The sequence below is a fragment of the Oryctolagus cuniculus genome, chromosome 1 (assembly GCF_964237555.1).
Source record: "Oryctolagus cuniculus chromosome 1, mOryCun1.1, whole genome shotgun sequence".
Lineage (NCBI taxonomy): Eukaryota > Metazoa > Chordata > Mammalia > Lagomorpha > Leporidae > Oryctolagus > Oryctolagus cuniculus.
The window spans coordinates 214,534,830-214,562,354 of record NC_091432.1 but is presented as its reverse complement, the minus strand read 5'-3'; the positions used below and the strand labels follow the sequence as shown (position 1 = coordinate 214,562,354).

The window sequence follows — 27,525 nt, the reverse complement described above, 5'->3', positions numbered from 1 at the left end:
GAATTTTGTGTCATTTGACTTTCATGCTGGTAGCTTGAAGTTGGCCACATAGAGTATTTTACACTACAGAAATTAACAAATGCTAACAATCAGTGTAGGTGAGTTAGGTTAGAAACCTCACAGGGCTGTGCAAAGCACATTAGGGAATTTAACATTGATCTTAAAGAAGCCTGTGTAGCAGCCAGGATTGTGAAACAGTGGATTAAGCCTCCATCTGTGATGTCAGCATTTCATATGGGCGCTGGTTCAAGACCCAGTTACTCTACTTCTGATTCAGCTCCCTGCTTGTGGCTTGGGAAAGCAGTGGAAGATGGCCCAAGTGCCTGGGCCCCTGCACCTGTGTGGGAGACCCGGAAGAAGCTCCTGGCTCCTGGCTTTGATCTGGCCCAGCCCTGGCTGTTGTGGCCCTTTGGGGAGTGAACCAGCGGATGGAAGAGCTCTTTCTGTCTGTCTTCCTCTCTGTAACTCTGTCTTTCAAAAAAAGAAAAAAGAAAGAAAAAAAAGGAGCCAATGCAGTTAACTTAATGGTTACTCATGCCTTGGAGCTTAGACTTGAGTTCAGTTCCTGACTCTTGACAATTCTATTGAGCAAGTTTTTGCTTACTGTCAACCAGGGTAGTTGTGTCCCATTATTCTATGTATGCAGAGAATCCTGGCTGCTGTTATGAATAGTGGTAGCAGTAACTGGGGACTGATCAGCCCATATGGAAGGAGTGAGCTGAAAGCTGGCATGTTAAGGCATAGGGAGAGGGATTCTATACTTCTGCAGCGAGTAGACCATTGGGTCATTTAACTCCCAGGATCCTCTGGTGCATAATGATGGGCCTCCTGATTGTATGTCAACTCTTCACATGTAATTTGTAGAGTCAAATTTTAGTCCAAGGCTAACTTACCCTTGCCTCCAAGCCAACACTGATGTCTTCTCTCCTATTATTAGCTTTCTCCAGGTTCAGAGAAGAAAAAAAAAAATTATTTAAATGCAGCATTTCCTTAGGCGAAGTATAATAAGCAGTTCACTCAGTCAGCTCAGCCTGGTATTGTCTGGTACAACAATTTGCATTCTTGAGACTGAATTCAGGGAGTGTGAAAGGCCTGAAAAATCCTTTCCTAAGGCAAAAACAATTAAAAAAAAAGTTTTGGTTTTGTTTGTTCCTCTAGTCATTGGTAGCAAAAAATATTTTTAATCAAGGCTGCTTAATACTAGATATAAACTAATTACTGTGAACAAATAGCCAGTGATTGTTTCAAACAATAAGAGGGAAGAAAGAGTTCATTGTCACCCCTGCTGGGATTGCAGTGTAGTTAGTGAAAGATAAGCCTTGTGCTTTGAAGTGGAGCAAGTTTGTTCCCTTCGCTTTGCTCCTGCTGGCACTGCAAGAGGGACTTCCGTTTTCGCCTGCTGAGACGGCACCTTGCTCTCACAAAGCTAGGTGGCTGCTAGGGCGAAACTGGGCTAGCAGCAGCAGGAAAACTCTGTGTGTGTAGCTGATTTGTAGTTGTGCTAGTCTAGACACTGATAGGCAGCCTGCTTTGATAAGTACACTCCAGGGATGCATTCAGAGACAGGAACCTGTCCATCAGTTAAGGTGCTGGGCTCACATCCGGCACACACTGGCGAGAGGTGGAAGGGGATGGGAAACCAAAACACTCAACTTGGCCACTCTCGATGGCCGCTGTCTGTTTCTAGAACTCTGTGGAGCACTACTCTAATGGTGATCGATCAGGTTGCTGTGGGTAGTTTGGAATGAAGGTTTTAGTGTGTTTATTGGAAGGGTCAGTAGTTCGATACTTGAATGAGCGATGTGGCTTCTCTCAAACCCCAGCCCAAACTGGTGTTAGAGACCAGAACAGGTGCCTGAGCACTTAAAGGCATCCAGCTCTCCTGTCTGGTTCCACATAGAAGGAATCTCTTCCTTCAGTATTCTAGAAGGTGTTTCATTCTGCCTCTCATTTGCTAAGTGGCCACTTTGGTTTTAAGCCAAGCATGAAAATATTTTGATACTTTCAAGTGATTTTTCTGTAGCTTTCATTAAAGGTTTGAATTTGGGTAGATTTTCCATGTCTTAGGGTAGATTTTTCAATGTCTTTGACAGATTGTTCCTCTAATTCTTCGCCCCAGTAATCCAATAAAAGTTGATTGGTCTCTACTTGCCTATTAGAGGGTAATTTTTTTCAAACATTATGACCTATAGATTATTTTAACAAACTCTGTCATGCTTCCAAAATCTATGTTTTAGAAAGTTTTATTTCTGTTACTAGAGATTAGTTACTTTTGGATCAAAGAAACTGAAATCTACACAAAATTAGCTGCATATTTTGAGGTTCAAAGACTTTAAAAAAATTTATGTTATCAGGGCTGGTGCTGTGGTGTAGTAGGCTAAGTCTCTGCCTATGGCACCAGCATCCCATAGGTGCAACAGTTCATGTCCTGAGTGCTCCATTTCTGATCCAGCTCTCTGCTGTGGCCTGGGAGAGCAGTGGAAGATGGCCCAAGTGCTTCGACCTCTATACCCATGTGGGAGACCTGGAAGAAGCTCCTGGCTCCTGGTTTCAGATTGGCTCAGCTCCAGCTGTTGCAGCCATTTGGGGAGTGAACCAGCAGATGGAAGACCTTTCTCTCTGTTTCTCCCTCTCTCTGTCTGTAACTCTGCCTCTCAAATAAAAATAAGATCTTAAAAAGTTTGTGTTATCATAATTTTCAAATATTCACAAAAATTTAAAGAATATCATACTAGGTCTCAGTGCAGCCACCTCCTACATTTAACAGTTATTAACAGTTTGTTACACTGACTTCACTTGCTCCCATTTTGGGAGGATGATGTATTTTAAAGCAAATCCCTGACATCTTGTCATCTCATCCCACCTTTTATATGACAGTATTTATCTCTAAACACTAATTTGCTTACATAAACCACAATAGCATTATCACATTTAACAAAATCAAAAGAACTCTTTAATATTGCTTTATATTCAATTTGTATTCAGATTTCTCCAATGGCTTTTCCTGAAAGTGTTCTTGCAGTTGCTGTATTATTAGGCTTTTTCAAAAACCCATTGACGAGATCACTTTACTCTTCTGTATAAACCTCGAGAGGCAACTTCGAACCTCCACCCCCGCTTTATTCGCTAAATGGGGAGGTAGATGGCGATTATAAGGAGACTATTTCGCCACTGAAGAATACAGGAGACTCCCGCTGAAGGCTCCAGTGGGAGGGGATTAATGCAGCAGTTGAATTAGGAGCCTTTAAGGGCTTGTGGGTATCTTCTTCACAGCGAGGCCTTTCAGACTGCAGCGTAGACAGAAGTGTGTCCCCACAGAATGAATAAATACACAGTGTGGGTCTGGCTCCCACTAACACGGAGAAAAGACAATGCATGGGTTTAAATCCATCCTGTACATTTTTGTTCTAATCTAGGCTTTTGTATGCTGCAGCTAAGAGATCTTTCAATATAGGGATCTGCTTCAGTTTCTTTTTCATTATTTTTTAACCTATCGTATCTAAATAATATGCACTATGCTTAGAAGTTGAGATAGCAAAACATGTGTTAAGTGCTGTGTGCAGTATCAGCCTTTAACAGATAGCAGACATGTGTGAGTTCCTTCTGCTTTCTGCATGCTTATTCTGGGAGTTCTTTCCAGGGGAACGTGCTTACGGCTCCATATGGCCCGTGCATATGGTGTGCGTACGCCGTGTGCCAGGAGACCCATCAGAGGAAAGTCAGCTTAGATAAACACTGCAGAAAACACCAGCGTTTTGCCAGGAATAAATGCATGTGCAGATAAACACTGCGCTGTCTGACTGACTCCATCCCGAAGCGTGTTTCTATTAGAAATAAAAGTTGTTCTCGTATTGCAATTTAAATTCATCCACGCTCCCTTTGTATTTATAAATGCAGACAAAGTTTGAGGGAATATCCTATTTTGGCATCCGAGAGCACACTTTGAATTTTCGTTTCATAACACAAAATTGTGCCGGGGCACCCAGGGTAGGCCACAAATGAGACCTTTATGTTTCTTTTTCTTTCTAATACATCCCTTCTAATTGGTATACTCTTTCATGATTAATGGAACTACTTCTTTACCCTTCCAAGGGGTGTGGTCTTCCCCTTACTGCCCATTATAGCGCTGTTTCCTGTTTTCCTTTGCACACTCCTAACTTCTCCTCTTTGAACTTTCGTTGCATCTTCACTGTGAGTAAACACCAACATGGGACAATGACTTTTTTTTTTTTAACCATAATCATGGAGGCTAAGGGATTTCTGTCTTTTGAAACCTTTACCTTACTGTAGTAAGGCCATCATTTAAAAACAAACAAACAAAAACCTTCATTTGCTGGGTGATGGTACCGCCATCTGGTAATTATTATAGCATCACTTGGCCTTCAGTTAAACTTCCTCTGTTGCATAAATGATTGTCTTGGGCAGGCTCAAGCTGGGAGAGAAGTAGAACTGGGCTGATCCCACCCTTTAGCGTCAGGATGGGCTGTGGAGCAGAGTGCTTTCTGAGGGCTTAGGTTAAAAGTAAAGCAGCTGCCGGCGCCGTGGCTCAATAGGCTAATCCTCCACCTTGCGGCGCCGGCACACCGGGTTCTAGTCCCGGTCGGGGCGCCGGATTCTGTCCCGGTTGCCCCTCTTCCAGGCCAGCTCTCTGCTGTGGCCAGGGAGTGCAGTGGAGGATGGCCCAGGTGCTTGGGCCCTGCACCCCATGGGAGACCAGGAAAAGCACCTGGCTCCTGGCTCCTGCCATCGGATCAGCGCGGTGCGCCGGCCGCGGCGGCCATTGGAGGGTGAACCAACGGCAAAAGGAAGACCTTTCTCTCTGTCTCTCTCTCTCACTGTCCACTCTGCCTGTCACAAAAAAAAAAAAAATAAAAAATAAAAAATAAAAGTAAAGCAGCTTTAGAGGATGCAGGCATTGGTTAGTACCAAGGTGTTGAGCCCTGCCATAAGAGAAGAGGGGTATGGTTGTTGGTGAGTTAGGTGTCTCTTGATTCCAAAGTCGGAATGTCCAGCAGGTGATTTTTCAGACAGTGACACTTAGATGAGACTGCGCCAGCCAGCAGAGGAAGAGCCACTCATTTGAATTCCAGCGTGGGTCCCAAATTCAGGACTTTACATACTCTAGGACTCTGTGTAGCACTAATGAATTTAATTGCAGTTGATCAGATGACTACAGCAAATGGCAAAAAACGGAAGGGAGGTTCAGAGCACCCCCATCCATGGCTTATGAATCCCGTGGGAATCCGCTGTCATGGTCACGTGCAGATTCCACCTCTGTGAAACGTGTCAGAGTGGGGAGACTTCACCCCTGATCATCGCACTGTCTCCTTCAGGCATTGCTTGGAGCGCTTGGGCGAGAACGAAGCTGTATGTGGCAGTTCAACTCTGTGGCAGTGGAGAAAGAAGGGGCAGAGAAAATGAGATGGCAAGTGATAGGGATATCATGGGATATGAGGATTATAATTATCATTCATCTTTCAAATTATATAGTCGGGGCCGGCGCCGCGGCTTGCTAGGCTAATCCTCCGCCTTGCACACCGGGTTCTAGTCCCAGTCGGGGCGCCGGATTCTGTCCTGGTTGCCCCTCTTCCAGGCCAGCTCTCTGCTGTGGCCAGGGAGTGCAGTGGAGGATGGCCCAGGTGCTTGGGCCCTGCACCCCATGGGAGACCAGGAGAAGTACCTGGCTCCTGCCATCAGATCAGTGCGGTGCGCTGGCCGCAGCGCGGCGGCCATTGGAGGGTGAACCAACTGCAAAGGAAGACCTTTCTCTCTGTCTCTCTCTCTCACTGTCTATTCTGCCTGTCAAAAAAAATAAAAAAATAAAAATTAAAATTAAAAAATGATATAGTCGGAATATACAATTACTGAGAGTTCTTTAGGTACTTTTTGCATAAATTGTTTCTTAAAATGATTAAAATTGTGGTGCCAGCACTGTGGCACAGTGGTCTAAGCCTCCACCTGCAGCAATGGCATCCCATATGAGCACTTGTTCTAGTCCCGGCTGCTGCTCCTCTGCTACAGCCTGGGAAAGCAGTAGAAGATGGCCCCAGTACTTGGGTCCCTGCACCCACGTGGAGGACCCGGAAGAAGCTCCAGGCTCCTGGCTTTGGATCTGCCCAGTTCTGGCCATTGAGGGCATTTGGGGAGTGAAACAGCAGTTGGAGGACCTTTCACTCTGTCTCTCACACTCTCTGTAACTCAAGCTCTCAAGTAGATAAATCAAATCTTATAAAAAATGATGAAAACTGCTCTTGAAATTTAAAATACTAAATGCTTTTTATTTTGTATTCAGTTGCTTTCTCCAAGCTAGTCACAGTAAGGTGAGGTGGGCGACGATTGTAGAAACTGAAAGAGATGAGCCTTTGTAGGGTAAGTGTTGCAGTGTGGTGAGGTGGGCTGCTGCTCGGCCTGCCCCCATCCCCTATGGAGTGCCGGTTTGAGTCCTGGCTGGGCTGCTTCTCATTCAGCTTCCTGCTAATGCTTCCAGGGAGGCCACAGATGATGGTTCAAGTGCTTGGGCGCCTGCCACCCCATGGAAGACTTGGATGGAGTTCGGAACTCCTGGGCTTTGGCCTAACTTAGCCCTGGGCATTGTGGGCACATTTGGCAAGTGAATCAGCTTCAAGTAGATGAACATAACATTTAAAAAAATTCTTCCAAAAAGGAAAAGAAAAGAAGAGGAAAGAAACAGGCACACAATGCTGTCTCTTAAAATTGAACAAGTTGATGAAGTATGTTCTATTACTAGCCTATGAGAAGAACAGGCCAGCAGGAAAGAATTTACTTACTTCATAAGATGAATTATTTAATTCTTTTGATCTGTTTGTTCAAGTAGGACTGCATTTTAGGGATGGTGTTTGGTTTAGGAAGGTTGAAGCTCTCTGGGATATTGATTTAAGTTTCAGGAGAAAAGTCATCGCAGCAATAATACACACTCAATCTTTACAAGAAGTTGATGGTTTTCTCTCTACTTTTCAGATGAAGGAACTAGTATTTCCCCTCCCCCCCTCTTTTTATGGGTCAGGTTGAATTAGATTTCTTTTTTCTTTGAATGAAGTATGACTATATGAAGCGTAGTAAAATATATACAGAGAATTGTAATACCATAATGTATCTGTTACTTACTCAGCTATGTAGAATTTTAACATTTTAATTTTTCAAAATCTTTTGGGCTTTAATAAATAAAAAATGATTACAGATAAATTGAGGCCCACTGTAGTCCTTCACAATTCTATTAGATTCTTTGCCCAGACCATAAATTGATGATTGTCTTCTGTCTGAATGCATTTACGGGAGTATATGTATGTGGGAAAATTACAAACAATATATAGTAGATTTCGGCAAGTGTTTACATTCCTAAGAATGGTATAACACATGTATACTTGTGCAAGTGGCTTTAATTGCTAACATATATAAAGCTCTACTTTGTTTATCCTAACTGATTTATAGTATGCCTTTCTGAGTATATTGTAATTTATCCATTCTCCAGTTGATGAATATTAATGTTGCTTTTAACATTTTAATATTATGGAACAGGAGCAATGAAAATTCCTGAGTGTCTCCTTGGGCACTTGAGTGATTTTTTTTATTTTAGTAAGGTTAGACTCTCAGTCTTGTGTATGAACATGTCTAACTTCAGTGGATTTTGCCAAACCTTTTCAGAGCTATTGTACTAATAATATGCGAGTAATTCTCACATTACTGGAATAAGAATCAAAACATAGTGTTTAAATTGTGGCAGTAATTGTCGAAAATACATTTAAATATGCTGATGCCAAAGTCATGAAATGGAATGATTAATTCACTACAAAAAGGTAATGACTTTTCATATTACTGCAACTGACAAGCAGAGAGAAAGATAAGCGGTGTACATGACACTTTTACTTTTTCTCCAGGACTCATGACTACATCTACCAGCCACGGATGTATTCAGATTTGTTAATTTCTGCCAGCCTGACAGAGATAAATTGAATCTCACTGCAATTCGTACTTAACTTTCTTTAATTCCTTGTAAGGATGATTTTTTTCCCCTGTGATGATTGTCCTTTAAGGGTTTCATTTCTGTGAATTGCCTAAACACATTGTTTTCAAAAAGTTCATGGAAAAATGGAATTGAAAGATAAGTTTATTCTGGGATAAAAAGGAGTTTTGAAATCCATGCATACGTTTTTCAAAATACATGGTTTCCACGAACAAATGCATCAGTTTCAAACTTTCTGTGCACCAAATAAACATCTTTTAATTCTTTGTCCCACAGACTGTTGGAAGGACCCTCATGTATTCTTCCTTTCCTTCTGTGCTTGTCATCTCTAGCCCTTTCCCACTTCATTGCATTACTATTTTTCATTCAGAAATTGTTTTCAATTTGTCCTGGTAAGCACAGTGATGGCCGCTGAAGAATTCTACTACTCAGTCCCAGAAGCTGTGAATGTGCCACCCTGCAAGGCAAAAGGGGGTTTTCAGATGAGATTGAGTTAAGGATTTTGAAATGGGGACGTTATCCTAGGTTATTCCCGTGGGCTCGGAGTCACAAGGGCACTTTGTATGGGAGAGGATGTGGACGAGTCATTATCAGAGTCATGCAGAGGGAGAAGACTCACCGCCATGAGTGGTGTTTGAATGTGGAAGGGGCCACAGCCCAGGAATGTGGGCAACCCCTGTACATTAGAAGAAAGAACTGGATTTTCCTTTGGAGCCTCTGGGAACACAGCTTTGCCAACACCTTGGTTTTCTCCCAGTGAGACACATTTTGGTCTTCTGATGCCCAGGACTACAACATCACAAATTTATGTACTTAAACTACTAAGGTGCTAGCAATTTGCTATAGTAGCAGTAGGAAACTAATGCGATTTTCGTGTAGGTTTTACATAATGGCTTGTTCTATTTTCACTGCTCATAACTTAGCACACTAAAAACACAAGTAAAAAATATCCCATCATTTAATGCTTTCCTTCCTCCCTTTGTCTCTTTGTCTTTTTCCTCTCACAAGTCTGCTTCTGGGTGAGATGTTTTTTTTTGCTTTTCAGGGTGGTCCTCTCCTGGGACTGCATTTTTCCCCCTTATATTGAGCATTTTTCCCCCCTGGTTGCTCCATCTTGACAGCCATGGCTATCTTACTGTCTTGTAGTCCAGTTGAAATTAAATGATTCTCTCTTCATTTGCTGTGGGTTTTCTGCCTGAGCCCCCGAGGTCCTGAGCAGATAGAAAGCCCAGTCCTGCTGCCCTTCTGATGACTGTTGGAATTCTCCCCAAGTCTCCTCGACTTCTCCTGACCCGCTGCTGTGTGCAGGTGATAGGAGGAGAGAGCTGGCTCTTTTTTCAGTTCGTCCTCTTCTACTAAATCTAGCTGAAATCTGACTTGTTTTTTCTTGGTCTTATTCTACCCATACTATTTTTTAATTCCTACTGCCTTTTGTACTAGTTTAATATTTGGCTGGTCATGTTCATGAAACATAGAACTATTACTCAGAATCCTCATATAGAATTTTAAATCTGAAAGAGCTTGTGTACAGACTGAGCTTTCTTAATCTGAAAATCTGAAATCTGATACACTCCAAAATCTGAAACTTTTTGAGTATAAACATGATGCCACAAATGAAAGATTCCACATCCAAAAACTTTGCTTCATATTCAAAAGTGTTAAAAACATTGTATACAATTACCTTCAGGCTATGTGTATTAGGTGGATGTGAAACACAAATGTGTTTCATGTTTAGACTTGGTTTCAGTCCAAAATTATCTTATTATGTCTGTACAAATATTCTAAAATCTGAAAAAAGCTTTTCACCAAGATGGCGCCTAAGGCGAAGAAGAAAGCTCCTGCCCCTCCTAAAGTCGAAGCCAAAGCGAAGGCCTTGAAGGCGAAGAAGGCAGTGCTGAAAGGCGTCCACAGCCACAAGAAGAAGAAGATCCGCACGTCCCTCACCTTCCGGCGGCCCAAGACACTGCGCCTCCGACGGCAGCCCAAATACCCTCGGAAGAGCACCCCCAGGAGAAACAAGCTTGACCACTATGCCATCATCAAGTTCCCCCTGACCACGGAGTCAGCCATGAAGAAGATAGAAGACAACAACACACTGGTGTTCATTGTGGATGTCAAGGCCAACAAGCAGCAGATCAAACAAGCTGTGAAGAAACTCTATGACATTGATGTGGCCAAAGTCGACACCCTGATCAGCCCTGATGGAGAGAAGAAGGCGTATGTGCGCTGGCTCCTGACTAGGATGCTCTGGACGTTGCCAACAAAATTGGGATCATCTGAACGGAGTCCAGCTGGCTAATTCTAAATACATGTTTTTTCACCATAAATAAATAAAATAAAATCTGAAAAAAATCAAAATCTGAACCACTTCTGATCTTAAGCGTTGTGGATGAGAGATATTCAGCCTGTGGATAATTTAGTCCAATTTCCTCATTTCACAAATGATGAAACTGAGGTTCTAAAAACCACATGTTATTTCATTATAATGGTATGGTTTTTAGAGTATAATAACTTAATTTTTTTGAGAGAAAAGGAATGCCATGCTGATTCAGCACATGTGATACCACTAGAGAAAATCTGTCAGCTTTGTTATTCTTAGAAGAATTCATGCTTTTTAAAATGTTGTCATCCTTAGCTGTATTGTTTTTCTGATTTGGAAGCCGCATGTATACCTACTTAACTTTGTTGGTAATTCACGTTCAGAAGTTGGAATGCCATGAAATAATATTTGCTTGAAATTTCGTTCCAAAATTTTCTCTTTGCCCAAAGAAAGTAGTCACAACGGATAAAGAAAAGAATAGTGTGATTAGCTCTAGTTTATTGATGCAACCAATATATATTTAGTATCCACTGCAACTAACAGTTGATGTTAAACAGCAATGTACAAGAAAGCTAGAATTTCCACTCTCAGAGAGTTTCTAGCCAAGAGGAGAGGAAATTACAGATAATTAAACAATTATTGTACAGTCTATCAAGTGTTAATGCAGGAGAACTGTAGGGAACTATGGGAGGAAACATATTACCTAGATTTAGAATAACACCTCAGCTGACAAAAACTGGGGGTTGGGGGTTGGGGGCTGGCGCTGCAGTGTAGCGGGTTAAAGCCCTGGCCTGAAGCACTGGCATCCCATATGGGCGCCGGTTCTAGTCCCGGCTGCTCCTCTTCCTATCCAGCTCTCTGCTATGGCCTGGGAAAGCAGTAGAAGATGACCCAAGTCCATGGGTCCCTGCACCCACGTGGGAGACCTGGAAGAAGCTCCTGGCTCCTGGCTTCGGATTGGTGCAGCTCCAGCCGTTGACGCCATTTGGGGAGTGAACCAGCAGAAGGAAGACTTCTCTCTGGCTCTCCCTCTCACTGTCTGTAACTCTACCTCTCAAATAAATAAAATTAAAAAAAAGAAAAAACTGGGAGATGATCGTAGCACTGAAAGTGTGGTCCCTGGACCAGCAGTAACACCCAGGACTCACCACAAATCCACTGAAGCCATTCTTGGAGTATGGCCAGCAATCTGTTTTACAAATCTTCCAGATAATCCTGACGCAGGAAATCCTCTTCTCCCTGATACTGAGAAACAGAGGTAAGAGAGAACACAGCCCATTATACAGCACTAAAGCAGAGAGTCGCAAGTCAGTAACAGCTTGAGTTGAGGCTAGAGACACAGGGAAGGACTGATAAGATGATGAGAAGCTTAGATTTACATCTTAAATGTACTTACATGCCATTGGAACATTTTTTATTAGGGAAGCAGCTTGGTCAACTTGGTCTTAGAGAAAGCTCGCAAGGAAGAGGTTAGAGCTGGGTAGAAAGAACCCCTGAGAAGCCAGCATAGCAATACTGGTGATGGCCATGAAGGTGGCATAAAGTGGACAGCTGGAATAGATATTTGAGAGAATTTCCAGGATTCAGTTATTGAGTTAAATGATGAGGATGAGGGGGAAAGGAGACAATCCCAGGTTTAGTACTTGGGCAACCAGGATATATAGTGGGTCTCTAGCCCACAGCATAAGAAATATAGAACGAGCAAGTTGGGGGTCTTGTAGGGGATTATGGTTTGAGTTTGATCTTGAACACTGAAATTGAAGTACCTTGTAAGATAATCCATAGAGATAGGAGCAGGCAATTCACTAGGGCTAAGCAAGGAAATATGGATTAGAGGCATATTGGGAATATTTGGGATATATGAGGTAGTTGAAATCTAAATAGATAATTCTCTGAAATTATTGAATGATTGACGACACAAATAGTGCAGAAACATGCATATTGGGCAGAGGAAGGGGAGCCTCCAAAAATGATTGGGAAAGACCAGCCATGGAAAAGAATCGGAACCCAAAATGGTATAATGTCACAGAAGCCAAGGAAAGAGAATTTTCCATAAAGAGCCTCTTGGTCAAGAGGGGAGAACTGAAAAGTTTCCGTTAGGATAGAATAGCTACACAAGGATCAGGATGACTGAGAAGGTAAATGAATCTCAAGGATTTGACTAGGGTGCATTTAGTGGAGAGGTGGGGACCGCAGCCATTCTGTAGGAAATCAGTGGCACACAGACGTTAGGGAGGACTTCACTGTGAAGGAGAAAGGATCAGAGCTCGGAGGAGAGCCTGTGATCATGGGGACCTTTTCTTGTTTCTGTTTTCTAAGACGACAGAGACTTAGTCTTGAATGTTGAAGGGAAGAATAGCAGTGGAGGGAGAGGAGGCGGTAGGGGAACGGGAAAGCAGAGCAAGAGCAGGAAAGAATAGAATAGAAGGAGGAAGGAGAAGAACCTGGAGAGAGGGAAGAGAAAGGAAGCAATTGCTAGAATGAGGTTCTCGGAACAGCAGGAAGGGATGGGATCCAGAGCCCTTGGGTGGAAAAGGGTGCACTGCTGTGGTAACAGAAGAGGAGAAAAGAAGGACTTACTATTGAAAAGGGAATTTTGTCTTTTATTGGGAGAAAATGAGGGAGTTCCAAGTTGATGATTTCTATTTTTCTTTTTTTGGCAAATGCTGATGGAGAGAGAGAAGATAGGGCTCAAAACTTTGAGAATGGCACATAAGTTTAAAATTGCCATTGTGTAGAATAAATATAGTAATGATGAGGGGAAAACAGGTTTTTGTGTGGCATTGAAGTTCCAGTTGAAGACAAACATCTTAAAATTATCCTGAGAGCAATCTGCAGCTATGTTGATTTTGTCTAACATTTATCAGAAGGATAACAGCAAGTTGGATTCATCCAAGACTGTTACTCTAGTACGTTGTTTTGGAGGTACAGTGAAGAAAAGAGATTAAAAGATAAATGCTTCTCTCCTTTATCTAAAAGTTCCAAGATTCAGGAAACAGAAAACTGAAGGTTTCTCATTACTCATTTGGTGTCAAAACTTTTCTGAATGAACTGTTGTGAAGTTATTTATAGTCTCCACTTACCAAATATATATGCCCATATATTTTGCTTCACAAGTTAATGTGTGTGCCTATAGAGTGCTGGGGAGTGACAGCACATTTGGAATATGTAGTGTATAACTGTTCTTAAAACCAGAAAAATTTTGAAGGACATCTGACCTCAAATGTCTTCAAGAAGTGAGTGTGTTCCTGTTAGCAGTGAGGAGGTTGGAATGATATACTGTGGAATCTTAGGCAGATAAGGGGAAGGTAAAGTGGGGAGGGTAATGCACGGGGGGTGGGGAAGCAGAAGGGTCAAGGACACAGACACATTCAAAGCACTGAAGTTTGGTGGGTCAAATGAGGACAACTTTGTAGTGGGGGAGGTGTTGATGAGTAATTAGACTATCTCACTTATTTCCAAAGGGAGGTAGTTCTGGGTGGTTACACGGTCCAGGGTGTAACCACTGGGTGTGGGTGACTGAGATGTAATGGAATAGAAGTTATTAGAGATGACATCAAGAAAACGAGGGGCAAGAAATTTAGGTGAATTACTCATAGTAATGGCATAATTTGGGGTGGATCGGAGCACAGGAGGTCAAGTTCCTTGATCACCCATGAATGAGGCACTTAGGCAGGCACATAAGATACCAACATTTGTAAGACCAGGTCTTCACTCTTATGCTGGAGTATGATAGAGTAATATACAGCATATTAGGTGTGATGTTGGAATCCTGATCTAAAATCCAGTAGAGTCTAGATGTGAGGAAAGGGGCTTTAGTGTTGGGCCAGGTCGGAAGGCTAACCACACACGTGTCTTATCCTGCTTTCAAAATTGTCAGTGTTTGATAAACATCTGCACAGACTATGGATAGTAAGTAAAATCTCATCAAAAATAGTGTTAAAACTATCATATGTGCTAAGCAATTTATCAGAAACAAAGTGTCGCTCCCCCTCTTCGTGGAGGAACGACACAAGACCCTGCGCTGTTCTTTTGTCTGCTCGGCCCTCCCCGGGTTTGCTGCTGGTTCTTCCCGGGTTGGCTACCGTCCCTTCCACCCCCTGCCACATTCCCCACTTCCGCGGGGGAGCGGCACACCGCCGGCTGGCTCTCTCGGGGGGCTGCACAGGTGTTCCTTCAGATAGATGTTCCCCTTAGGAGAGTGATCCAACATGGGAAGTGAGATACTCAGCAGACTCATAGAATGGCGGATGTCCTAAATCGCACTCTGGCCTCAGAATCAGCCCTAAAGGCACTCGGATCTGGCTGAAAAGCCCATGAGAGTATTTCAGGCATGGAAAGCCAAGGCACTCTGGCAAAAAGATCTCTGTGAGTGAGATCCCAGTGGAAAGAACAGGTCTTCAAAGAGGGAGGTGCCTTTCTCTGAAGGGAGGAGAGAACCTCCACTTTGACTATGACCTTGTCTAAACAAGATAAGAGTCGGAGAACTCAAGGGGCTTCCATAGCCTTGGAAACTCATGACTGGTGCATAGGGAGATTATTGATGCCATAGACAGGAGTGTCAATTTGTAAAGTCAACAACAGGAGTCACTGTGCACTTACTCCTCATGTAGGATCTCTGTCCTTAATGTGCTGTACACTGAGGCTTAATGCTATAACGAGTACTCAAACAGTATATTTCACTTTGTGTTTCTATGGGGGTGCAAACGATTGAAATCTTTACTTAATGTACACTAAACTGATCTTCTGTTAAAAAAAAAAAAAAAAAAAAAGAAATTATCAATTCCCAACTTGACTCTCACTGGGATTAAACATGACAATAGGTCTGATCTGATTTCATCATGATTTAAAAAAAAATCATCTATTATTTTTCACTTTATGTTTCTGTGTGGGAACAAGCTGTTGAAATCCTTACTTAAGGTATACTAAGCTGATCTTCTGTATATTAAGATAATCGAAAATGAATCTTGATGTGAATGGAAGGGGAGAGGGAGTGGGAAAGGGGAGGGTTGTGGGTGGGAGGGACGGTGGGGGGGGGAAAGCCATTGTAACCCATGAGTCGTACTTTGGAAATTTATAAAAAAAAAAAAAAAAAAAAAAAAAAAGATGTTCCCCTTAGATGTTCCTGGTGCATGCCGTCTCTCTCCTCCTTTATAGTCCTCCTCCGCCAATCCCAACTCGGCTGCCCACACGCCGAGTACGCTGCTCTCCTCCAATCAGGAGCAGGATCAGCTCCTGGAGGTCAGCACTCAAGTTGGCAAGAGGCAGCTGCGTAGAAGCTGTTTTCTCCTCTCCCAGCGCCATATTGTGGGAGAGCAGATGCATAGAATAAGTCTTAATTCCAGTAACTCAGTCCAGTCCGGGTTGCTCCCCACACAAAGCAAGATAAAAAGAAAGAAGTAAAATGTGAACTGTCCTTAAGAAATATTTTCTAATTCTAGAAATTTTGGACAAACTAGATGCTTTGGGATGAGGGATTTATTCTATGTGATATTTAATTTCCTAGTTTCTGAGCCGGCGCCGTGGCTCAATAGGCTAATCCTCCACCTTGCGGCGCCGGCACACCGGGTTCTAGTCCCGGTTGGGGCGCCGGATTCTGTCCCGGTTGCCCCTCTTCCAGGCCAGCTCTCTGCTATGGCCAGGGAGTGCAGTGGAGGATGGCCCAGGTGCTTGGGCCCTGCACCCCATGGGAGACCAGGAAAAGCACCTGGCTCCTGGCTCCTGCCAGGATCAGCGCGGTGCGCCGGCTGCAGCGGCGGCCATTGGAGGGTGAACCAACGGCAAAAGGAAGACCTTTCTCTCTCTGTCTCTCTCTCTCACTGTCCACTCTGCCTGTCAAAAAAAAAAAAAAAAAAAAAAAAAAAATTTCCTAGTTTCTCCCATGTAACTTTCTACATTCTAATTTTGTTTAAATAGTTTTACTGAGTACAGATATTATTCTATGATAAGCTGTCTCTATCCTTTTTAGATTCAAATAAGAGCACCAATCATAGGCCCGTGTATTCTAATCAATAATATTGCAAAATAAGGAAACATAAACAGGTAGTGTTACTTATTATGATACTTCCTGCAGTCTCAGTATGTTTGATTTCTTGCAGAGCAAAGTGCCAAAAGCTCTTGAGAGGTTATCTTAGGTGCTCCAAAAAGAAAAAGATCCTCCAACGTCACAGATTGGTTGATGAATGCTATTCTGGGTATAAGGAGTCGTGGGGGTAGGCTGTGCTGACCACAGGAATGTAGAACAGCAAATGCTGGCTCTGGCCAAAGAAGCTTTGATGCATAGTGACCTCCTTGAAATGTTGGGATGGATGGTCCCTGTGGGAACCTGCATTATAAAATGTCTGTCACAGATTGAAGATACTATGTGAGACTAGAAGTGCAAAATAATAGGGCAATGATACCCTATCTATAAACCAACTGTGTTTACAGATTCCCTAAATAACAGGTCGAAATAGATTTCACTATGGTAAATACTCCAATTGCAACGTTCTGTAAAATTCTTGTCTGTCTCATGTATTTTAAGCAAGATTTTTGGGTCATGTGGCTTTTCTAGTAGACTTCAATGACACGCAACCACCAAGCAAGAGACCTTGTCATTTATTTGACTCCAACTGTCTTTAATCTAGAGGACAGTAATACTGTGAGAAACCTTGGGGTTTTAGCATGATCACAGAACATCATAGAAAGTCAGATTTTCAGATTCTTCGCTTTTATTTTTCTGCTGTATACCACCATAAAAGCCTTATGTATTTATGTATGTGTGTGTGTGTGTATATAATATATATATATACATGCACATCTGTCTTTGAGTTTGATATATGCCTTCTTTTTTTCTTTATTCCTCATCTTTCTATCCTTCCTCCCATTTAGTTCACAGCCATGAACGAACCCCAGTGCTTCTACAATGAGTCCATTGCCTTCTTTTATAACCGGAGTGGAAAGTACCTTGCCACAGAATGGAACACAGTGAGCAAGCTGGTGATGGGACTTGGAATTACGGTCTGTATCTTCATCATGTTGGCCAACCTACTGGTCATGGTGGCAATCTACGTCAACCGCCGCTTCCATTTTCCTATTTATTACTTAATGGCTAATCTGGCCGCTGCAGACTTCTTTGCAGGGTTGGCCTACTTCTACTTGATGTTCAACACAGGACCCAATACGCGGAGACTGACGGTTAGCACGTGGCTCCTCCGTCAGGGCCTCATTGACACTAGCCTGACAGCGTCGGTGGCCAACTTGCTGGCCATTGCAATTGAGAGGCACATCACAGTTTTCCGCATGCAGCTGCACACACGGATGAGCAACCGGCGCGTGGTAGTGGTCATCGTGGTTATTTGGACTATGGCCATCATCATGGGTGCTATCCCCAGTGTGGGCTGGAACTGTATCTGTGATATTGAGCACTGCTCCAACATGGCACCCCTCTACAGTGAATCCTACTTAGTCTTCTGGGCCATTTTCAACCTGGTGACCTTTGTGGTCATGGTGGTTCTCTACGCTCACATCTTTGGCTATGTTCGCCAGAGGACTATGAGGATGTCCCGACATAGTTCTGGACCCCGGAGGAATCGGGACACCATGATGAGTCTTCTGAAGACAGTGGTCATTGTGCTTGGTAAGTTTCGTCTTGACTCTCGCTTTATGGGCTCCCAGTGTAAATTTGTGTGTTGATGGTGGTGGTGAGTATCCACCAGGGAAGAGGCACTTTTATATCAAATGCCTGTGGCAGAATCCAATCACAGAACCAGCTTTAGGGAACTATGGGCCCCTGTGGTTGGTGCAGGATAAATGATGATAGCATGAAAGATATCCCCGAAAAGTACAGCTGTCTGGTATTGAAAGTATCAGAGTAATCAATGAAATTTGTTTAGTTTTTGAAAGGTTTCCTTATAGCCCACAGAGGGGAATTTTTGCTTTATAATGCCATGTTACAGATTCCCAGAGAGTGCTTTTGTGTAATAAGAATAGTTTTCATATGTACTTTTTTTCTTAAAGATCTATTTATTTGGAAGATTTACAGAGAGAGAGAGAGAGAGAGAGAGATCGAGAGAGAGATCTCCCATCCATACTCTCACTCCTGGTGGCTGCACCAGCTGGATCTGGGCCAAATTGAAACCGGGAGCCAGGAGCTTCATTTGGGTCTCCCACAAGGGTAGCAGGGACCCAGACACTTGGGCCATCTTAAACTGCTTTCCTAAGACATTAGCAGGGAGCTGGATCAGAAGTGGAGCAGCTGGGACATAAACCAGCACTCATATGGGATATTGGCATTGCAGGCAGTGGTGTTACCTGCTACATCACAACACTGGCCCCTATATATAGCTATTTTTATTCACTTACTTCAGAATGAGTTACCTGTCTCATTCTGTAATTGTTACTGTTAATAAGCAAATATAACAAAATTTTGTGTAGATTTTCTGAACAAAACAGATTATAATGAGTGATAGTCATCTTCATGAAAGCTTGTTTCTTTCACTAATTTTCTGCCTGTGGTTATGCTTTTTAGTTCATATTTCAAAGTGAACAACAAGATTTTATTTTTATGGACTCATTACTTTTGCCTTTAATTAACATTTTTTCCAGGATAGAAAATTTATGATGATGATCTAGAGGAGTACATTTCTTCCATGATATACTCAGAAAATAGTTAAAGAGCATCTACTAAGTTCTAGCCTCTGTGCCAGCCCCTGGGGATACACACATACAGAACATTTCTTCTCAAGTTTAGAGTGTCTGTTTTAAAGTTCACTGAGTGAGACTTGTTTAAATAATTACCCAATTGAATTACCTGTTCTCCATAGGCTGTGTTCAGATTAATGTTTGATTACATTTTTAAATCTTAAAAATATCCTTTTATTCTTTCATCTTTCCTGATGGAAATTCACTGGAAAGTTCCTATAATTCTCTTTGTAATGCTTTATAAAGCAGTATTGGGTGACTGTAATATGGGGTTATGTGTCTCCTCTGAAACTTAGGAATAACATTAATTTTAGTCACTGGAGGGAAATGGAGCCCTAATTATCATTAAATAAATGAACATTCTGGATGGTGTACCAGTTCTGTTTTAGGGTAGAATAAATATGTCACAGAGATAATTTTGGGATATATTGCTTGTGTCCCTCTCTGGACCTGTAAGAATGAGAAGTAGGTCCTGGAATTGCTGGCACAGCTACAGCCCTGCCTGACTGACTAGATCACGTGGGTGATGTCCTCACTGGATCCCTGCCTGACTAGATCACGTGGGTGATGCCCTCACCAGATCCCTGCCTGACTAGATCACATGGGCCATGTCTTCCTGGATCCCCTAACTGATAAGATCATGTGGGTGATGTCCTCACTAGATCCCTGCCTGACTAGATCACATGGGTGATGTCCTTACTGGATCCCCTGACTGACTAGATCACGTGCGTGATGTCCTCACTGGATCCCCTGACTGACTAGATCGTGTGGATGATGTCCTCACTGGATCCCCTGACTGACTAGATCACGTGGGTGATGTCCTCACTGGTTCCCTGCCTGACTAAATCACATGGGTGATGTCCTTACTGGATCCCCTGACTGACTAGATCATGTGGATGATGTTCTCACTGGATCCCCTGCCTGACTGATCACGTGGGTGATGTGCTCACTGGATCCCCTGACTGACTAGATCACGTGGATGATGTGCTCACTGGATCCCTGCCTGACTGACGAGATCACGTGGGTGATGTCCTCACCGGATTCCCTGTTGCCTCAGATGTGAACTTGTCTTATTCCATCCAGTGACATTTAGTAGAAGTATAAAAATGATTTTCTTGTATGTTTTAATTATCAACAAAAAACTTAAGCATCCTTGTGCCCCAAGGACATATTTTATATGATATGGATGGAATACATTTTCATTTACTATGGACATCATTTTTGTATGAAATTAAGTAACATGAGACATTTTACTATATTCTGTACTATCCCAAATATTGATTTACTGATGGCCTAAATGGTGGTTGACATTTTTTTTCATGTGTGTGCACTTTTTCTATTAAGACATCCAGTGGGACTTACAGGTTGTGGAACCACCAGTTGTAATCGACTATTTTGCAAGATGAACCTGCTAAGTTCTTGTCTTAATTTTGATCTTTGTATAATATCTGTCATTCTTCAGTGTGCAATATACTTAATGATCCAAATAAAATAAACTTTTGGGCCTCTTTGGCTTGTTGTCCAGGTTGAGGTCATTATTTGGAAGGTTTATAGGGCTATACAGACAGTGTACATCTCCCCTAAACACCTCTTCTCCAACCCCATCCTCACAAACCTCTAACTGGAAATTATCAGAAATAATGTGGCTCTCTGAGATTTAAACTTTTGGGCTCTACAGAGATCAAAGTAGTTGACTACTCTGGAATAAAATAGCATTATTTCTATAGCGATGACGGGGAGGAAGTTTCAGAAAATGGAAGAGTCCAGTCAGGGTAACAGGTGAAGGTATTTGGTAAGGCGAGGTAGGAGTGTGATTATTATAAATAGGAGGCAGGAATTCACTGAATAATTTGTACTTTTCTTGAGAAAAAGCAGCAAGAATGAGCAGGACCCATGCGGGGAAGTAGAGAGAAAGCTTAGATGAGGGAATTTGCAGTCCTGACCAGTCTGATATTTGTCAAGGTGAGACCTAATGCCATTCAAATAGCTTATTTCCTTGCTTGAATCACAAGTGTCCATACCTATGTGGGTATGGTTATATATATTAAAAAAAAAATGGGTTGTAGCAATGGGAATTCTGGTTTACCCAAGCTTCCCTCATTGTAAATCAATCTATTGACTACTTTTTTTTTAAGCTTTAGTTTATGCACATTTGACTTTTAGTATCAGTCTTTGCCAGATTGGTAGCTTCATGAAAATAGACAGCTGTTGTAATCTTTGATACTTGTGCTCTTCACATTGCCTGTCTCCACTGCTGGGCACAAAGTAGATGCTCTACAGCTAACTGTTGAATGAATGAATGTGGTGCCAAGACCATGTTTCTGAGCCTTCAGTATTGAGGAGCAGGGAGAGCCATGGTTCATGATGGTGGTTGCCACTTGATTTAGCTGCATGGGAGCCAGGCCTGGCTGTACTCCTGTCCCATTCTGTGTCTTCTTGTCCAGACGCACCAGATTGGAAAATAACCAGATGCAATGTGTGTGCCGTAAACAATGCGTTTTGCTTTCATTTTTTTTCTGGGGATAATTACACAGTGATTAGCTGTGTGGAAAATCTGCTCTTCCCGTTTTCACTTTGTCACAATGACCTCTGGACTAAATATTTGAGAAAGAGAGATGCAGAGAAGAAAGAGGAATAGAGGGAGAAGAAGAGAGTCAGACAGACAGACAGGCTGACAGAGGGTGCTCCCATCTGCTGGTTCAGTCCTGAAATGCCTACAGTGACCACGCCTGGAACAAACTGAAGCTAGCATGCAACAACTCAGTGCAGACCTTCCCCTGTGAGTGATAAGAATCTGTTGGCTTGAGCCATCACTGCTGCTTCCCACAGTCTGCCTTAGCAGGAAGTTGGAATTGGGAGCAAAGCTGGGACTTTGATGTGACTTAACCGGCCTCTTCACTGCTAGGCTGAACACTGCCCTTGACCTCTGGATTTTAGACCTGTACAGTTGTGGTGATCAAGAGAAGGATATGTTGGTTGGCAGCTGAGTTCCTAGAAAACAACTTAAAAATAAAGGCTCCTTTCAGATTTATGATGGCAATACCAGGGGCAGGTTGTTAGGCATGAGGTTGCATATAAGCTGTTTTTAAGTGAGTATTGGATCTTAATAATTATTTTTTTCTTCCAAACACTAATTTAGGATCAATCATGTGCCCAGCACTTAGAAGTTACTATTTGTTGGGGCCAGTGCTGTGGTGTAGTAGGTTGAGCCTCTGCCTGTGGTGCCAGCATCCCATAGCATCCCGAGTGCTGGTTCATGCTCTGGCTGCTCCACTTCTGATCCCGCTCCCTGCTAATGGCCTGAGAAAGTGGTGGAAGATAGTCCAAGGACTTGGGCTCCCACACCCATGTGGGAGACCTGGAAGACATTGTAGGCTCCTGGCTTCAGATCAGCCCAGCTCCGGCCATTACAGCCTTTTGGGGAGTGAACCAGCAGATGGAAGAGTACACATGCTCACTTTCTCTTTCTCTCTCTCTCTCTAACTCTGCCTCTCAAATAAATTAATAATTAAAAAAAAAAAGAAATTACTATTTGCAAATAACAACCTTATGGAGTATAGGTACTATTATTGATTTGTTAGTCTCATTTTCCATATAGTAACAACTGAGGTTCAGAGACATTAAAAAACTTGTCTAAGACCACATAGCTATTTACCTAGAGGAGCTGGGACTCAAAGTCAGGCTCTCAGGTTCCAGAGCCCAGGTAATTTTTCACATCCATGCCTTCTTGCTTCTCTATAATGAAAACAACCCCTGGTGCATGTTTTATTTTGTCTCAGTTTCATCAGCAGGGTGTTGCTAAACTGAAACTGTGACCCATTGGTTTCCATTGGTACTGCCTGCGGCTGCCTGTGCTTTGTTTCTGTGGGCAGTGAAAGCTTTAAGGGAGAACTCCTTTCTTCCTTTCTCTTCTGATGATGCCACGACGCTCGTTTCGCCTGCCCCTTTCCATTCTCTGGCGTGGCAGCATCAGCGAGCGACTGTCCCGGGGTGAAGTCATGCAGTCCCTCCCCAGGCTTGAATTCTCCATGTTTGACACTTTACCAAGAATTCCTTTTGAGTCTGTTCCATGGTTGAATCAGAGTGGCGGTCAAGATCTGCTTCCTTATTTGACCACGGTCTGCCTGGAGCTGTACGTCTGTTCCTGCCTGGTTCTGTTCTTCATGATGCTACTTCTTCTGGGGAAGTCACTAGAAAGGAGGAAACTTGGAAGGAGAAAAATCCTAATGATCACAGTGAATGTTGTGTGTGTGTGTGTGTGTGTGTGTGTCCTGGGAGAGACATAAAGTAAGACAAATCCGGTGTTCAGGTGGGGCTTATCGCTTTGCGGAAGAAGATACTGATCTGTTTCGGCTGGAAAATATCACCACCGAAACTAAGTTATCCCTTCTTACCTGTGTACTCTGTGCCAAGGTCAACACTAGGCTCTTTGCATCATTGGTTGTTGGTAACCCCTTTAACAATGAAAATTGCATTTCCCCCATTTTGTATGGAATGAACCAAGTTATTATGGGAGAAGTAACTTGTCTAAGATCATTCTGCTTGTTAGCTGAAGAGCTGAGAGAGTTGTGGGCTATACCCTCCGACTACAGGACCCTGACACTCCACATCCCATTTAAGAGATTATTACTTGTCATGTTGCTGGTGGTAGGAGCCAGATAAGTTTAAGCCTGCTGTTTTCTTGTTCATCCTGATGAAAGCGAATTTGGCTAGCATCCTGCCAGTGGAGCCTTATATACTTCTCTTTTCAGTTTAAATCCACAAGCATATTGTTGAGTGTCAAGGAATGAAAAGATAAGTAAGGGAAATTCTTTACAGAGTTTATGGTGTAGTAGAGGAGACTTAGAAAGAGGTGAAAGGCAGTAGGAGCTGTGTGCCCGGGGAGGTATGCGCCGTGTAACCCTGAGTGGAGGGAAGGGGGGGTCTCCCAGAGCAGGAAGTGTGGAGGTGGAGGAGCTTGCCATCCGGCCACGTGGTGGTGGAGGAGGAGGTGAGCCACAGTACGGGCGAGGGCCGTCACCTTTGTGGAAGTGTAGGCAGGTGTGATTAGTGTAGAGTGGGTATCCAGGTGCGGTTTCCATTAGGGGGGCAGTACCTTCAGAATATATGAAGGAGTTTGGGGCTTCTGCCTGTAGGCGATGGGAGAGGCTACAGGGCCCCTCAAGATAAAGTTCCTTATAGGTAGTTTCTTATAGGTAGGATCATCAGAATTTACCATCCAAACTGAGGCCTTTTCGGTAATAAAAACAGACACTAATTTGTTGCGATACTGGGACAACACTTGCAGACCTTGCCTGTTCTGGGCACCCCAGGTTGTGTGGTCCCTCTCCTGTTGGGCTCTGCTCTCTGTTGGTGTCTGTTCTCTCCAGGTTCTCTTTTGGCTTTCCAGAGGTGGAGCTTGTTCATTCCTGGGCTTGTGCCACCATGTAAGAATGATACTGGAGATTTTATTTTTTATTTATTTATTTTTTTTTTTGCGGTAAAGGTCTGGACTTAGAATTTGAGAGCTAGAAAAGGTTCTTTATAATGACACCATCTACTTCCTTCCTCTTACAAAGGAGAAGACTCACACTCCCACGTTCATTGGCAAATGTTGGCCTGTGTTGCCATCACCCTAATCAGGCACACTTTCCATTTTTCCCCCCCTTGTAAACTACACAGTATATTTATGTAGCTGCTTAGGATTAGGTCTAAACATTGTGCCTATGAAGGGAACTGGTCCCCATAGAAAGGATCACCTTGAATTTGGACTGGTCATCTCTGTGGTGAAGTATTGACAAAGGCATCTGAAAGCAAATCAGTGTGGCATTATGCAGCAGTTGCAAATATCGGCATCCTTTAACTTTCTTAATAACAGCAGTGCCTTGCTCTCTGTTCATTCAGTTTTTCTTTTTTCAAGTTTGTACTGTACTCCATGTGTGTATTTCCTCACTTAGGTTTACCTATCTGAGTGCTGCTTGGCAAGTGACTTTCTCTGTAACTTCTGTAGGAACAAGTTGGCTAGTCTGATTTCCCAGATTAATCGGGGATCTAGTTATAAGGAGTATTCCCTGTGGATCAATCATGTAAAACTTTCTAGTGAAAAACTTAACAATGGGATTGGAATAAAAGCACGAGACTGTGTGTAGCTGGGGCGTCTTCTTTAATGATTCACTTTTAGAACCACTATCCCTGGGGCTGGTGTTGTGGCACAGTGAACTTAAGTGTCTCTTGCTGCTCCAGCATTCCACAGCAGAGCCTCAGTGTGAGTCCCAGCTGCTCCACTTCCAATCCAGCTTCTTGCTAGTGCACCTGGGAAAGCAGCAGAGGATGGCCCAAGTGCTTGGGCCCCTGCATTCACATGGGAGACCTGAGTGGAGTTGCTGGCACCTGGCTTTCACCTTGCCTAGCCCTGGCCATTGCAGCCATTTGGGGAGTGAACCAGTGGCTGGAGGCTCTCTATCTGCCTCTCTCTGTCTTTCAAATGAATTTAAAAAGTTAAGTAAAAAGAGCACTCTTCCTCTGTTAAAGGGAACGATGCACTTATAATGTATTATGTCAAAGAAATGAGTTTTAGCCTTTATGTTCCTGTGGAAAGCCGTGTGGCTGGAAGGAAAGGTGTCCAGTTGGCGCTTTTGCTAGGGCAAGGGAATAGACACAAGTCCCTTATTCCCTGGCCACAGGTGACCAGCCACACACCCTGCTGCTCCAAAAAAAGGAATCAAAGCTACCTCCAGTCTCCTCAGGTCCAGTGGTGTCCCTGTGAAGGGTTCTTTGAGGAAGAACCCGGGAGAATATTCGTGAGAGCCTTGATTGTTGAGCCAGCCCCTGGTCCGGCTTGGCACCCCGGTTGGTGGCCAGAAGACACACCCTGCAGCAGTCCCACAGGCCTGCCCAGACCCCAAGCCCCAGGCTCAGGTCAGAAGCAAAAACAGCCTTGCAACACCAGTTCTTTGTACCCCTTTGTTGCCCATCTCCATTCAAATATTTTTACTTAGAAGCAACTTGTAAACAGAAACAAAACCCCAAAATACCACGCAGACCTAACAGTGCCTGTGGAGGTGTGGGCGCAGGCACCAGGACATGAAGCCCTTTCTTATTTTAGGTCTGACTCAGCCCTCCTCCTGTGGAGACTCCCTCGGTCTAAATGAGTAGGTTGCAAAAGTATCCGTCCGTGTCGTTAAAGGTAATGAATGATAACCAGAGGCCGCAGATGAACCGTGGTGACCACTGGGCATCCCCTGGCCGAGGGGCTGAGAGCCGGCATCTAGGGTGAGATGGGCCAGTATTGTAAGTCCCAGTCCTGGCTCCTTGCTTACTCACTCCATCACCCCGAATAAATGACTTCTCTGAGCCCCAGTCTCAGAATTCATCCATTGAGGATAGTAGGATCTTTCTCGTCCAAAGCTTGTGAGCAGTAGGCAAACTGATTGATGTAAACCACTTAGTGCAGACTCTGGCTTGCAGAAAGCAGGTGATACGTGGTGGCAATGGCTATCAGGACTGTTAGGGCTGGCCCACATGAACATCCTTCCACCTTCTCTTTTTCTTTTATTTTAAAGATTTGTTCATTTTTCTGAAACTCAGAGTTACAAAGAGAGGGAGGGAGAGAGGGAGAAAGGGCGTGAGAGCGAGCGCACTGTCTTCCATCTGCTAGTTCACTGCCCAGATGGCCACAACAGCTGGGACTGGGCCAGATCGAAGCTGGGAGGCAGGAGCTTCTTCCGGATCTCCCATGTGGATAGCAGGGTGCCAAGCACTTGGTCCATCTTCTGCTGCTTTCCCAGGCCATTATTAGGGAGCTGGATCAGAAGTGGAGCAGCTGGGATTTGAACCAGCACCCATACGGGATGCTGGCATTGCAGGCAGTGGCTTAAGCAGCTACGCCACAATGACAGCCCCTCTTTCTCTTTTTCTGACAGTGGCATCCACACCTCCCCACGCACCAAATCACAATAGTGGATTTGCTGTTTGAGATGCCACTTCATTTCTTTGACATACTATAAAGATACTGTTGTTGTTAGCAGCTGTTGGCTCTAGGAATAGGATGTACATTTTATCTGTAAAGCTTTTGGTTTTCCAAAGATATATCTGTATTGCAGTGTTGGCTATACTTTGTTCGTTGAGCCTCAACTCTGCGTATGAGAAGTTCTGGTAGCATCAAGGAAATAGAAGTTTCCTGAAGATGAATAAGTGGTGTTGACTAATATGAATTTTGGAATGGCAGAGGCTGCTCTGCCGGTATCTCTTAAAAGTCATTGGCTCCTTCAGATGCATCTGCAACACTTAAGGCACTGCTGGCAACCCAGATATCATTTAGAGCACCATTCTGTGTCCTTTTGATCAATAGGGGGAAATGGTAAGTGAATGGAATCCCATCTTCACAGTGTAACCATCTACGAATCCTGCAGGCTTCGGCTTCGTGGTCATCCACCCAGGAAGGAAAGGGTGTTTCATTTCTTTGACTCTTCCTTGCGACCTGGTCCATCTCACTGGAGGATCCTCATGGACAAGGTTTTGTCTTACATCCCAGCACCTTGAGCAGGTCTCAGGGCTTAGCAAA

The 27,525-nt window shown here is 43.5% G+C and overlaps 1 protein-coding gene across 8 annotated transcripts in view; it reads left to right on the top strand.

The window, feature by feature from the left end:
- The window catches only part of LPAR1 (lysophosphatidic acid receptor 1), a 153,828-nt gene that overhangs the window by 75,499 nt on the left and 50,804 nt on the right, over positions 1–27,525 (top strand). For all 8 annotated transcript variants that reach the window (XM_008254984.4, XM_008254821.3, XM_051843292.2 and 5 more), the window contains exon 3: positions 17,172–17,919. In XM_008254984.4, coding sequence (XP_008253206.1) covers positions 17,172–17,919 — 748 coding nt within the window. The remainder of the gene's footprint in view (positions 1–17,171; positions 17,920–27,525) is intronic.